The 15,257-nt window shown below is 37.8% G+C and overlaps 1 protein-coding gene across 1 annotated transcript in view; it reads right to left on the minus strand.

The window, feature by feature from the left end:
• The window catches only part of OTOG (otogelin), a 167,681-nt gene that overhangs the window by 102,082 nt on the left and 50,342 nt on the right, over positions 1-15,257 (minus strand). The window contains exons 21-23 of the mRNA XM_075065842.1: positions 3,853-3,960; positions 2,155-2,293; positions 467-601 (exon numbers count right to left, since the gene is read on the minus strand). Coding sequence (XP_074921943.1) covers positions 467-601; positions 2,155-2,293; positions 3,853-3,960 — 382 coding nt within the window. The remainder of the gene's footprint in view (positions 1-466; positions 602-2,154; positions 2,294-3,852; positions 3,961-15,257) is intronic.

Below are 15,257 nucleotides of genomic sequence, written 5' to 3' on the forward strand. Positions count from 1 at the left end.
TAGGCTTTATAATAGGATCCCTATAAATCCCACAGTGGATCCACCTAAATGCCTGTTATGGGAAGATGGGGTAGAAAACACCAAAAAGGGGCACTAAGTTGAATAAAGTTGCAACCTGACTCTTAAAGCCCATCCCTGTATCTGTACTCATGCATTTTTGTGTCCTGATCAGTGAAGTTAATGGCAAAACTTCCACTGACTTAAATGGGGACAGGACTTCATCCATAGATTTTAAGGTCAGAAACAAGCATTATGATCATTAGTCTGACCTTCTGCATAACACAGGCCCCTAGATTTCACCCAGTGATTCCAATGGACTAGCCAAATGCAATCAGCATTTACTGTATAAGAGATTCAAGCATTTGCAGGTTAATTAGCATAGTTTTAAAGTATTTGTATATAGACAAGACCATCCAGTCCCAAATATACATTTTCCCTTTTTTCGGGGCTAAAAAGTGAAACTTACTGGATTTCCAGTGTCATCATCAAATGTTATAAAAGATTTTCCTACATTAATGGAAATATACTTTCTGCAAATTATTCCAGTATTAAAGCAGTTAACGTTTTCTGTAATGACTGAAAAACTAGCAATTGAAGTGCTCTGCAGAAAAAAAAAAAAAATATATGTAAACTGAATCAATACTACACTGCTATAGTTATTCATGATTATTTTTTTCTTTTCCGTAGCAGTAACCTCAATGTGCTATAAGTATATTTCACCCCAGGCACTCCTGTATTCACACCCTACACATGACGGCAATATTTGTACATAATATGCCTTGTGACGTATCATATGAAAGCTAATAACATGTTGGTTATTATATAACTGTAAAATGCAAGTGTTAACCTTATAGGTGAAGTTATTAGTTCCCCTCTGTATGATGTTACAAGAAGATGTTTAAGACAGCCTAGGCTAAGTAAAGGTAATAAACAGGTCTGTCTTACACAAAGGAATGTGGGTTAACCTCAATTTACATATTAGCAATAAACAAAGCCATTAAGTTAAACCAGCAGGGGTTATCTAGAGTCTGAACTCAAGAGTCAGAGAATTAACATGGATCCTGCGCCCCAGAGAGACACAGGAGACTGAATCCCCAGGAGGTTTTCCTGACTTGTAAGGTAAAGACAATTTCTTTGGTAATATAAGGGACAGAGAGAGACTCCATCTTTATCCTTCACTGTAAGGAAACAAAGGAACCAACCAATTTGATCTCTGTGATGGATCCTGGCCAGGTCAACTAGTGAAGAACTGGAAGGGAGGCTGTGGGTGAGAGAAACCATTTTGAACAAAGACCAGATCTTGCTAGATTATGTTTTAGACTTTTAGATGCGTGATTTTCACTTTTATGTGCTTGTGTCTCTACCTTTATCTCTTACTTGTTATCACTTAAGCCATGCCCCTTTGTTAATAAACTCATTTGATTTAATTATAAATCAATGATGTTGCATAAATTCAATAAAGTATGTGCTTCTAGTAAGCTCACAAGTTGGAATGCTACACTAATACTTTTTCTGTGAGGTTGTAGTAAGAGGGACTGGTCCCTGCAGTAGGATGATTTTGGGGCAAATTCAAGGCTGGAAGGTACTCAGGTCAGCCCTGCAAGAAGTAAACAAGTTGGGCAAAGCCAGGTTGAGGCTTGTGGGCTGTTGGTAGGTTGTTGGGGTAAGAGTTCTGGACCAAAGCTGAACAGCCACAAGATACCCAGGATTATAAGGCAGATGTTGACTGAGCACCTTACTGGCCTGGGTGAACCTCAAACCATTCTAACTAATTCATGGTCCAAAGTTTTAGCAGCGACAAAGTTCATAAAGTGACAGGTGAAATATCAACATAATGTACAGATAAGCAGGAGGTGGAATGGAAGCTGAATTGTACTCTGCATGTCATAGAAGCCTGGAGATCCTCAGGCCCTGTCAGCTTCATTTGTTTCCCTAGATGTGACTGTACATTTTGTCTTTTTCCCGCTGATATGTTTTGTTCAACATTAGCATATAATACAAAAATAAATTATTTAAATTATAATGTTAATCATACAAATGAAACCCATGTGATGTTAAATAAAGTGAAGATTTTTGAAAAAGTAGCAAAAAAATCTTTGCAAGATTTGCAATTTTCTATCTGGATTTGGGGAGACATTAAAAAAAAATTCTCACCTTAACTAGATGAACCTTACAAGCTCCAATGAAGTCAAATGCGAGTCCATCAAATGTCCTGTAATGCCGATCCCCATATGCAGTACACATTGATGGGCAGGGATGGAAGGTGCATTGAAATGACCCGTGCTGGCAGATACTGAAAAGTATGATCAATAGTGTAATATCAAGTGCAGAAACAGACAAATAATCACCATTATTTTACGGATCATTTTTCAAAAATTAGAAATATTAATAAAAAAGCAGACCCAGTAAAATATAGTTCTAGAAAGTGTTATGAGTGTGGATAGGTTGCAGACTGAAATGTTATGTAGTAATGATATCAATAAAACCCACTCTGAAAAAAAAATTACATGTTGAATTGATACAGTTTGAAATGACATCCATTGAACTGTATGTTGAATCTGTAGGTTCCATAATGTACCAGACACCAGCATTTCTGATATTGAACCAGTAAAAAGAAAATGGCCTCATTATCAAATTTAATACATTACATAGTAGTTCACATCAATAAAAAATCAAACACATGTAACAAAGAATAGCTTGCATACAATATAGTAGTTTGAACAGAAGCTGAATCTTGGAATCAGATAGTGACACATTAGTAGTAAGTCCAGTTCCAGCAGTCCTTACTCTGTCCTTAATTTAAGGGAGTCTTGCATGATAGAAAAAATTCAGATTTGCTTAGGTGATTTAGGCCTGGATCCTCAAAGGTATTTAGGTGCCTAACTGAAGATAGGCACCTAAGAATTCAATTATGTGAGCCTTAGAACCTAAATTCCATTTTCAAAGGCAACTTAAGCATACAGAAGGCTTTCAATAAGACTTAGGAGCTAGAATCCCCAAAGTCTTTTTTGAAAATGGAACTTTGGCATTTTGGGAATTTTTTCCCCCAAAAAAAGGCCTTTGGGACTCAGTCCCTTGATATAATTGTAGCACAGTTAGACTAAATATAGTATGTTATATATTTTCTTTTTCTTAATATGTATTATGCCACATGTAATATATTTAGTTTGAAAATGAATAACTATGATATACCCGTTGATTAAATGAATGGAAGTCTCATTTCATGAATAAACTATGGGTTGGATTCATCCTGTGAAATACCCGATAAATGGATATTACTGTATATGGTGACTAATCATATTGAATTATACTGATTCATATATTATGAACTGAAGGAGTAGAAGGAGAATGGTTTTAACAGGAGAAGCAGTTGTCAGAAAGGTAGAAGTGGGTGCAAATGAAAGCAGGCTCCATTTCTCCTTTATTTTCCACGCTTGTTAGTTCCAAAACAGTCTCCCTTTCTGACCCCTTGGCATGTAACTTATACCAATATATACCCATGTAGGCTGTCTTAGCAATGTGCAACTTATCCTGCCATTTACCTCACCTCTCAATTTGGCCCTATGTGTTTGTGTTTTATACAATGATATCTAATTAACTTGGGATACTGATAGCCAAGATTATGATTCTTCTAACTCCTTCCTATAATGCGACTCCCTTTTTTCAAATAATATGCTGTATTCAGTCACTTGGGAGTCTCTTGTGATAATATTCCAGTTCTAAATAAAAGTTCTATTTTTAACATTTATTTTAACCCAAATGTAAAAATAAAATTACTGGAGATGGAATACTAGAAACTGGTTTGAAAAATATAATCAAGAACAGTAAACAGCCAGATAGATTTCTGCTTACCAGGTATGACAGGAAGAAATGACTTTGTCACCTGGGAAGTACTCCTTTCCTTTCCATGAACACGGGCATTCATCTGGCTCAAAGCATGCATCACCATGTTTAACAAGGCTGTCAAAAAAACATCAAGTATGCATTCAATGCAAATATATTTTTCAGAAGGTGGTAGGGTGATAGGGAATAGCCAGCATGGATTTGTAAAGAACAAATCATGTCAAACCAATCTGATTGCTTTCTTTGATAGGATAACGAGTCTTGTGGATAAGGGAGAAGTGGTGGATGTGGTATACCTAGACTTTAGTAAGGCATTTGATACGGTCTCGCATGATATCGCTTATCGAAAAAACTAGGCAAATACAATTTAGATGGGGCTACTATAAGGTGGTGCATAACTGGCTGGATAAGCGTATCAGAGATAGTTATAATGGCTCCAATCCTGCTGGAAAGGTATAACAAGTAGGGTTCTGCAGGGGTCTGTTTTGGACCGGCTTTTTCATATATCTCTTATCAATGATTTAGACGTATGACATTAGAAGTCCGCTTATTAAGTTGCGGATGATACCAAAACTGAGGTATTGCAACTGCTTGTAGAGGACAGGGTCAAAATTCAAAATGATCTAGACAATTGGAGAATGGTCTGAGGGTAAACCGGATTGAAGTTCAATAAGACAAATGAAGTGCTCCATTAGGAAGAACAATCAGTTTCACACATACAGAATGGAAGAGACTGTCAGGAAGGGTATTGGCAGAAAGAGATCTAGGGGTCATAGTGGACCACAAGCTAAATAGAGTCAACAGTGTGATACTGTTGCAAAAAAAAGCAACGTGATTCTGGGATGCATTAACAGGTGTGTTGTAAACAAGACACGAGAAGTCATTCTTCCGCTCTACTTCTGCGCTGGTTAGGCCTCAACTAGTATTTGTGTCCAGTTCTGGCACTGCATTTCAAGAAAGATGTGGAGAAATTGGAGAGGGTCCAGAGACGAGCAACAAGAATGATTAAGGTCTTGAAACATGACCTACGAAGGAAGGCTGAAGAACTGGGTTTATTTAGTTTGGAAAAGAGAAGACTGACAAGGGGACATGATAGCAGTTTTCAGGTATCAAAAAGGGTGTCATCAGGAGGAGGGAGAAACTTGTTCACCTTAGCCTCTATGATAGAACAAGAAGCCATTGGGCTTAAACTGCAGCAAGAGAATTTTAGGTTGGACATTAGGAAAAAGTTCTAACTGTCAGGTAGTTAAACACTGGGAATAAATTGTCTCTAGGAGGTTGTGGAATCTCCATCTCTTGGAGATATTTTAGAGTAGTTAGATAAAATGTCTATCAGGATGGTCTAGACAATATTTGGTCCTGCCATGAGGGCAGGGGGACTGGACTCGATGACCTCTTGAGATCCCTTCCAGTCTAGAGTCTATGAATCTAGAACTATACATTTATAAATCTTTTCACTGCTCTTTTAAATAATTTGTAATTAACTCCACAACATTTTCTTTAAAAAGCAACTGCAGGATTTTAATCCTTTTGGGAACTCAAAATACATTTTTTGTTCCTAATACAAGTTTTTACCAGTACTTACACATTTCCATTCACAGGCATCTGAATATTCCACCTTAATTAAAGTTAAACAGTGGAATAGAACACTAAGCTCTAACTCCGTAAGAGTTATTTGTAGATGCATAGATTTTAAAGCCAGAAGGGACCATTAGATCAACCATCTAGAATGACCTCTCTGTACATCACAGACCATAACTTTTCATCCAGTTACCTCTGTAATTTGTGTTTGACTAAAGTGTATCTTCCAAAAAAGCATCCAGTCTTGTTTCGAAGACACCAAGAGATGGGGAATCCACTACTTCCTTTGGCAATTTGTTCCAATGGTTAAAACCCTCACTATGAAAAAACTGTCCCTTATTTCTAACTTGAATTTGTCTGACTAACTTTGATCCACTGTTTCTTATTTCTTTTTTTGCTAAATTAAAGAGCTCTTTGATACCAGTATTTTCTCCTCACAAATGCTTAACCTCCTGAGTGGCTCCAGTTCAACGGTCAAGTTAACCACATGCATGCATATTTACAGAATCAAGACTTACATTTCTTATTCATGATTATAAAGGTAGTAACTGATGTAATAGATAAAAAAATTGGAACTTCAAGAAGCACACAGGAAAATATCTGAGGATTCCAACAACATATGAAGAAAGAGAGAATTCTTGTTCACCAGCACAAAATACAGCAACAAATACAAAATTTAAAATAAAACCCTGAAACCAACATATCAGGGATAAATAAATGGAGATGTGAAATAGGAAAGATGGACTTAATACATAAATACATGGAATTATTTAAATTTACACAAATACTTGGACAATACACAGCAAATGATAAATGAACTGTTAAAACAGAGTAACAATTCTCCAATGAATCCAACATAAGTTCTGTGTTAATTTTTTTCTTGTGCAATTTGATGTACCATTTGATGATGGGAATTCAAAAAGGTCCCAAAGACACATTAATGGATTTCTGTAGTTTCAGTTGCCATCAGTGAAAAACACATTTATAGAATGAGAAATGAGAATTTTTAAAAAATGTGAATCCTTAGCTCGATACAATAGTAGGAAGTAGACCCTTCATTGTAAGTCTTATGACTGCAGCTTGCATTGAGTTCTACTGGTGCAAACTCCTATTCCTGTGCAGAAATTGTGGAGAAAAACATGCTAATTGGGTAGAAAAGGGGAGAGGGATCCCCTGAAGGCCCCATAACATCTAAAATTAACTTAATTAAAAGAAGGGCAAGTTTTGACATTTACTCTCTATGGGCAAGAAATAATCGTAAGTATTGCAAGGCTGATGTTGGTTTCTCTGAAAAGTAATTAGATTTTAAGAATAAAAGTTCTTCTCTGCTACATGCATGCAGAGAATTTCCCTGAGAAAGTCCACTAGACTAATCCAATTTGCTCAGAAAAGTCATATCTGTTGCTCACCATTGTAATATGTGTGTGCTAGATTATCTGAGTCAGGGGAGCAGCTCATCATTGACAGTCATTTCCTGGACAAACTGGTTGGCGTCACCATTTTTTTCTCTGCAGGAACGCAGAGAAAAAATTAAATTATTGCATCAAATGCATTCAGCACAGCACTTATTCTTTGTGTACACTGGAAATTAGAGTTTTGTAAACAAAGTTCTGCAATTACAACCTACACCTCAATTCAGTATGAATTAAAACAAAAAACAACAAGAACTTCTCCACTCTGGGGCTCTTTACTGGGAACACGGTACCACCACCAGGAAAACACTAAACTGAAAGACTGTAATTTCTTTAGAGTATTTGAAATGTCCTTTGTAAGTTATACCCATTTCAAGTTTTCTGTCACTTATTGGACAGTTTAACTACAAGACCAAAATTCCCACTGGTTTAAGCTACAAACTGAATAGACCACATTCAGAGACAAAGAGCATCAGGTTGACAAGCTAAGACCAAATGCAAGTTCCATCTCTGTAATATAACACTTGATAAAATAAGTGATAACAGCTCTCTCTCTTGTAAAGCCAAAGAACTAGGCTGATTTCAACAATTTAAGAATTCATAACAATTTGCCATCTAGAGATGCCCAGAACTCTCCCTTTTCTTCTGAAGTATCAGACATTATTTCTACCATCTATTTACGTGCAACCTAAAGATCAATGCTAAGGGTACACTTATTTCTACCTTCCTTCATCAAACTCAACCTGTACTGAATCAAATTCATTGCCACCTTATTAAGCTGCTGTGTTCATTTAAATAATGTCCATGGGGGTGGAGCAGAGGATTATCAGAAGCAAAAATGGCATTTTTGAGTGAATAAAAGCCTAAGGGACAAATATTTCTCACTTTTGCCAAGCTCAAGTATCCAGGCTTGAGAAGTAAAGAATCATCTCCACAGGCTGCACCAGCAAAAGAGTCACTCCGTGGTCACTATCACAGAGCTGGCCTTTCTGTAGGCTCAGTGCATGGTTCACTCACTTCCCTCGATTATGCAAAGTCATATACCCAGTGAAATTCCCTGGTCCCACCCACAAACTTGCCTCTGGGGTTTCTTTCACCCCCTCTGCAAACTCCTCAGATTTTGCCCACAAATAATACACCCATGATGCAAGGGAGGTATCAGGCGGGAGGGAAACTGCAAATACCAGTTATTGTGAGTGTCCTCCAATGCCATGAATAACATCCTTACTAGCTGACAGGAGAAACAGAGGCACAACAAAACTGCTGTACTCTGTGCTTATTATTAGTATTACTGTAGCATCTAGTGGCCCCATTGGAGAGGATTCACTGGCCGGCCTAGTGGAGTTAATTTGTTCCTGAAGAATGTTCCTGCTGGCGGAATTATGCTGTTGTAACATTAATTAATTGTCAGGGCACTTTAAGAGCTCTTGAATAGTCAACTGTTTACTATTGGTTGACAGGGTTGCCAAGTGGCATCTTGCGCAACACTAACATTTTGTATCTGTAATGGGGGGGACTCACCTCTTGAGTGCCTCCTAGGCACCGGGTGTGGTACCACCATCCTTTTTTCACCCCTAGCGCCCCCTGTGGGCTACTATACAACCTTGGTGGGTTTTGAGTGGCTTGGCTTGGTTCTTCTTTTTAGCAGAGGTCAGGTTGTGGCTTTGCCTTGCAGCTTTGTTTTGATCCCATATCATTAGGCCTAGGGCAGGGCAGCTCTGAATTTCATCAGCCTGTGGTCCCTGCTGGCTCAATCCATCTTTATGATGCAGTGATTGCACTCTGCATGAGTCCAAGCCTTTTTTCAGGATGGCTACTTTAGCCCTCCGGCTTTCCAGGTCTTTAACTTTAGCCATGCTGGACATCAGCACCAGCTAGACCTTAAGCAAGTTTAAAAGCTTAGTCAGGTTCTTCTGCAGCAACAAACACTGCTGTTCCACGGTGTCTTTTTCAATTCTGAGATGGGCCAGGTCCTGTTCCTGCAGCATACCTTGGGCTAAGATTTGCTCCCTTGAGGAGCGCTTTATTTGTGTTCTTGCAAGGCCTTAACCTTTTGGACCTGTAGCATGTGCATTTGTGCCATTTCCTCTTTGACCCTATCCACTGCCACAATCTTATCTTCTACCTTTTTCTATTCCAGTAGAAGTTGGGTTTGTTGGGTAGCCATACAAGCTACTACAAATACTGCAGCCTCCATAGTAGAGACAACTGTTGTAATGGTGGCTGTCAATACCAAGTCCTTCACTGGATGGTGAATCCACACACTTACACCATCCTCCTGGGTGCTTGAATCCTTACTCCATTCTTCTGTAAGGATTTAAGTTTTCTGGTCAGCAGTCACTATGATTTATACGTCAATGTCCATGCTTTTACACTTGTCATACCTCTCTGCCCTCTCCTGGACCATCAACCTCAGTCCCCTCGGTTCCTCCATTTGCTCCAGGAGGTGGTTTTTGGCTCGGACAGACTGAACCCACTGTCCTATGAGCATCTCTTCGCTCTGCTAGTGTGCTCCAAATTTACACCCCAGCTTACTGTGCACTAACTGTTCATCCAGACAAGCTCTCAGAAAGTTAGTGAGTGCTCAGGAGTGTTTCTTGTATGGAAATTGTGTTGATTAAACACATTGAACTAAATTCTGTCTTTACACACCAGCTACACTATTGCCTTGTGTGAGTTGCATGTATTTAAACTGAGGGCAGAATTCAGCCCAGAGTTTAGACAGTGTCAGGATTTCAGCGAGGGTAAGGCGTGTGTCAGAGAAAAAAAAACAGAAAAAATTGCTGTCATTCATGTCTGACTGAGAGGATAATATTAGATTTTCCTGAGCTGTGGTTGTCGGAACTTTCTGTTCACATATAATTAATCAAAAAATCAATCATGCTTTTCTTTGTATGAATGTTTATATATGGATATGTGCCAGATGAAATATTGTTGGATTGTGTAGTTTTTACCTGTAGCATAGCAGAATAACAAGTTATTTGCTAAATGACCAACCTCACTTTATGGTTGAAGTAGTTTTCAATAAGGAGGACAATTCAACGAAAGTTAGCAGATGAGTAGATTTATGCATCTTTGCCAGTTAATAAATAGCAGCTGCTTTCTGGATTCAGATCAAATAGCTGCCTGCTTTGTACTTAATTCTTATGCTAACATTGTACAATCTGAATTGAACTCAACTACTCTCACAGAGAGGGAAAAAAGTAAAACAACTGTAACTATAATAACTGTAATATAATATATATGTTTCCTGCTGTTAGGAACTACCTTCAACAAAATGAAATGTGTCACTTCTGAAGTAAAATGAACTTTAGAAGATTGTAGATATGATACTGTTATGCTAGGGGCTAGGAGCAATCTCACTGAAGCTGGTGGATATAACAGCTATCTTCCATTTAGGTTAAATGAGGGAACATTAAATGCCCCTTCATTTAGAGAGAGCTGAAAAAATAGGCCATCCAAAATATATGCTACATGTAAGGCCACTCAAAAATCAAACTGTGTGGGTAGGAGAGTTTCACTGCATGCCAAATGCAAATCCTGAGGCAGGGGATTGATTTGATTGCGGCTGTGTGTCTGTGTGTGAGAGAAAAGGGGCAGATGCACCACAGAAACACACAGAGAAGGCAGGAGAAAGCCAAGGACTGCCAGAGAACAGCTTGTAGCATTATCCTGAGAAAAAGCTGAGAGCTTTTTGCTGAAGTGCTGGCTCGAAAGACACTTGGAACGGTGAGCAGAGAAACTGCCTCCTGCCATTTGATCCTTCTGTGTTCAGGAAACAGGACAATTTCTTTGTAAATAAAACAGGACTGAACCAAAGAAATAACTGACCATGTCATCAATGTCTCCTTCTAATGGAAATAACTTGCTAGACCCTGAATTTTGGCTAAATGCTGGGGTCAAAAGAGGTAACAATATAATACATTGTAACAATAATATAAAGCTCTGTAGTGGTGGACATTAAAAAGTCAACATTTACAATCAGTTATCAATCAGTAACACAGATATAATATGTTCCTACGCTCACAATAGGAAAGAAACGTGACTTCTCAAATTTCTGTGTGGTAAGTGTTGGCAAATGTTGACTTAAACGGTGATCACTGCAATAAGTTTTTTAAAAGTGTAACCTGAAAATGCAACCAATGTATTTCTAAAGTCTCAAAATGTCATTAGAACAGGATACAATGTAATGGTAAGTCTATCTTTGATATATTGCAAGCATTTTCTGGAATTCATTAGTACGCCTTTAGCACGACTAGTGGGGAAAAGGTGCTTAGAAAATAAACAGACCTGGCATTTGGGGGAGATCTAGAAGAACTGCACCATGTTAGAGAGCAGCAAATAAATACAGCAAATGGTAAGAGAAACAAAGTATTTACTTTTGCTTCTTTAAATATAGCACTAGAGGCACATTCAGTCTCAAGGAAACAAAACAAAGTCTCCTTATGTCCCCTTCCTCGTCTCAATAGCGTACTATCCCATCAGTCATCCTATAACAATACTTTTGAAAAACCGAAGTCAACACCAGCAAACAGCACTTCACCAGTATGAATGTCAGATCTGGAAGCACTCAGCTGGAGGTGGTACTTCAACAGATGTTGATTCAGTATATATAATAGCATAATGCTTTAATAGGCAGCTAGTGGGGTTCAGAGCCAAACACGCCTCCAACACTTAGGGAAACAGGTATCCACTTATCCTGAGGAACTCAATTATTTATGAGTGACCATCCCACATCTCTGTTTAACTTAAAAGAGCAACGAGGGGGAAAAGGTTAATAAAGGTGAATTATGTGGGAATTTGGGGGGTACCCATTAACAAAGTGACAGAGTGCATATTGTTTTTAGTTTTTTCGCATTAAAAATGTAAAATTAAATGCTCTTTCCTTAAATCCTGTGTAAAAAAACACATGAATAAGTCATTTGGAAAAGATGATATTTTGACATGTACCAATAGGAGAGGACTTACAACTGAGCTTTGAGGATTTATATCTTATGCATGGTGCAGGAGATATGATCACCGTGACACCACTCAAAAGTATGTTTGTCATAAAAGGTGGCTTTATAAAATGTTGGAGACAAAATTACATTCCTCCTACATTGTTAAATTTATCTGGCCATAGACAGATATTTTTAAGATTACATTAAATGCATTGTTTACTTTGTGCAAATTAAAAAGTGATGATTTTTCTTTTTAAAAAACCTTTCAGGAATTCATTTAAGCTTCTTATGTGTTATTTGATCTGGTATGCGACCTGTTTATTACAAAAATACAATAAGAAGCAATTCTCATTTTGGGGGATGGGAGGGAAGCAGGCACAATATTTCTGGATGGATTATAGCATCTCATTACACTTGGAATGCTGCAATTTTCAGTTTACTTAATATCATCTTTTTTGTGGTTCTAATTTATAAGAGCAAGCCTAAGCCTAAGAAAAAAATGCCCCAATTGGTCAACTTTGCACAATGTTAGTCATATGTACTAAGAAAGAGTGTTCTGCAAGACCATTTTAAAATATATAGCTCTCCAAAGGTGCAGAGCAGGCCTAGCCATAGTAAAAAGCATTTCATGAACTGCATTCTAGTCTAGAGTGGAAAAAACAAAAACAACCCCCTCATTACTATTTAATAAATGAAAAAGTGTGATTTGGAAACACTAATGTCAAAGCATAGTACCATGAAACTACATAATATCTTATTGATTTTATGGCTAGTTGCACCGCAAGTCAGAAAATAATTGTTTGGGGATTTATACTACCAAGAAAAATATATTCCAAGTTTGCTTCTTGTCCTGTGCAAGTGCTAAGCATTGTCACCTGCATTAAGGCTGGTTTTAACCAACATTTGACTAAATCATTTTGTGGATTATTCTTTGAGGATATCCTTGAATGGCCATTGGGCACACTGGTCCTGGCTTTTATCTCTTTTACACTGGTGTGAAACTGATGGGCAAAACACCTACTTTCCATTTAGGTTAAATGAGGGAACATTAAACACCCCTTCATTTAGAGACAGCTGAAAAAATTGGCCACCCAAACACAGGCTACATGCAAGGCTCTCTTAGTATAAATCTGGAGGAAATCTGTGGAAGTCAAGAGAAGGTAAAAGGTGTGACAGCCTGTCCTATGGCCTGTCAGGACCCTGTTGCTGCAGCCAATGTGGTCAGGACATTTAAAGGGAGAAATGTCATGGACCAGCAGCAGTATCATCTTATCCACCTCTGTGTGAGGTTCCTTAAAATAGACACCTAACTAGAGGGTCATAGCACAATGTATTTAGAATATAAATACCTAACAAATTTATCTCTTATATGTTTAATAATATGATTTATGTCAGTCTTGCAGGTTATTATGTATCAATGGGGATTGTTTCCAAACCATAAACATGGATAGTCTGTTGCATGTTCCTAGAAATAACACTAGTGATGTCTCTGTCCATTAAATAAAGTCAGCTAGAGCAGTGCTGGGATTAGACAATGAAAGGCCCTTCTTTCCTCCTAATGTACTCTGTAAGAACTAAGACTAGTGCAACCACCAGGTCCATAGTAGTTAGTCTATGCTTACTACAGAGAGACAAAGATTAGTAGTGACATGATGTTCTATAACGCCTATTCTAATAATGATACCTAGCTCTTATATAGTGCTTTGCATTGGTAGGTCTTAAAGTGCTTTACAAAGGAGGTCAGTACCATTATCTACATTTTATAAAAGGGGAAACTGAGGTACAGAGAGATGAAGTAACTTGCTAAAAGACACACAGCAGGCCAGTCACAGAACAGGAAGTAGAATTTCGTTCTTCTGAGTCCCAGCCCAGTGCTCCATCTATTAGGCCACACTGCTTCCTCTTTATACCAGCATATATTTGTTTAGATTTTTAGAATTATTTCTGCACAAGAAAGAGCTATGCCTCTTAAACAAGGCCATTCTTAGAAGGTGGGCACAGCAAGAAAAACAAAAGAATCACTGGCAGACTGAGCTTTTTAACTGTATATAATGACACAATTTATCCAGAATATTCAGGAGTTATGTCAAGTAACAGCATGTCCAGGACACAAAAATGACACAGATTCTAGACTCGGATGTTTCACCTTCCTTTTTTGATATATTTCAGAGTGGTAGCCGTGTTAATCTGTATAAGCAAAAACAATGAGGAGTCCTTATGGCACCTTAGAGACTATTTGTTAGTCTCTAAGGTGCCACAAGGACTCCTCATTGTTTTTTCTAATATAGAATCAGAGCTTCCTTTCCAGTACCCTTTTGTAGTATCTCACTCAAAGAGGTCACTCCTACTAATCCTTCCAGCTAAATTTTAGTAACATAATAGACCTCTAGATGGTCAGCAAATAGCATGGAACTAAGAAAGAGCCAATTACATATCTTATGATTGGAAACACAGAAGTCTTATGAGAAAGGGATGAGTAGCAGGACTACCGGGTGGCAGTTGTGAAGAAGGTGACACACACCTTTGTAAAACATAGATCACAATTTGCCTCCAACTTCCAAGACCAAGGGCTGAGGTTTTTCACTTGCATTGCTTAGTTGCGAGATGGTAGATGATAACACAATCACTAGTAGCAGCAGTTGTGTGACCGTTCATTTTTTTAAAAAAGATTGATCCCAAGATTAGTGGCATGAAGAAAGAAGGGATGGAATAGCATTACAATGGAAAAAATGATAGCTAACTTTATACAAGGATCAAGCATATTTCATGATGTCTGGTTACCATTTTTGGAGCTTGAACAAAATAAACTGATAATGATGAGGTTGATCAAACACAAATGGATGTTGTAAAGGTGACAAATATTCAGCAGAAGCTGAGCAGGGCAAATGATTCCCATATGATGGGACATACACACCAGCTGATTATGACTTAAATGATGCAGAGAGGGAAAAATAACAGAAGGGAAAAGCTTCTGGAAGATCTAATAAATAGGTATAGCCAAGCAAACAAGATGGAATGATATTATGGACACTGCAAACTATTGACTACACCTTCTCAATTGTGTTTGTGTTATTGCCATTGGAAGGCCTGAGGTCCTCTTGATTCTTTGCAAGTTAAATAAGATGAAATTAGTATGCAAGGTATATGGAATTGTGTTATGGCTCTGGATAAGATTCATTATACGGCACAGAAATGTGAATTTACTAGATTAAAGTTATGAGAATAAACACCTGTATAAAGTAAATTATTAGATTTTCCCAGCTCATCTGTATTAATAATGATAAAAGTTAAAGTAACTTTTAAAAAATAGATTACCCTGTTAGTCTTGCTCCTTGTTGATCTTTCCAATATGAAGTACTAGAAAATGGATAGTCAAAAAGGAATATGCAGTGGGAATATCCTGATAGTCAATTCTCTCTCCTGGAAGACATGAGCATGTGTTCTTTCCCATGAGCACATGCTTATTTAAAATATTGAAATA

Source organism: Chelonoidis abingdonii, chromosome 4, assembly GCF_003597395.2.
Source record: "Chelonoidis abingdonii isolate Lonesome George chromosome 4, CheloAbing_2.0, whole genome shotgun sequence".
Taxonomy (NCBI): Eukaryota; Metazoa; Chordata; order Testudines; family Testudinidae; genus Chelonoidis; species Chelonoidis abingdonii.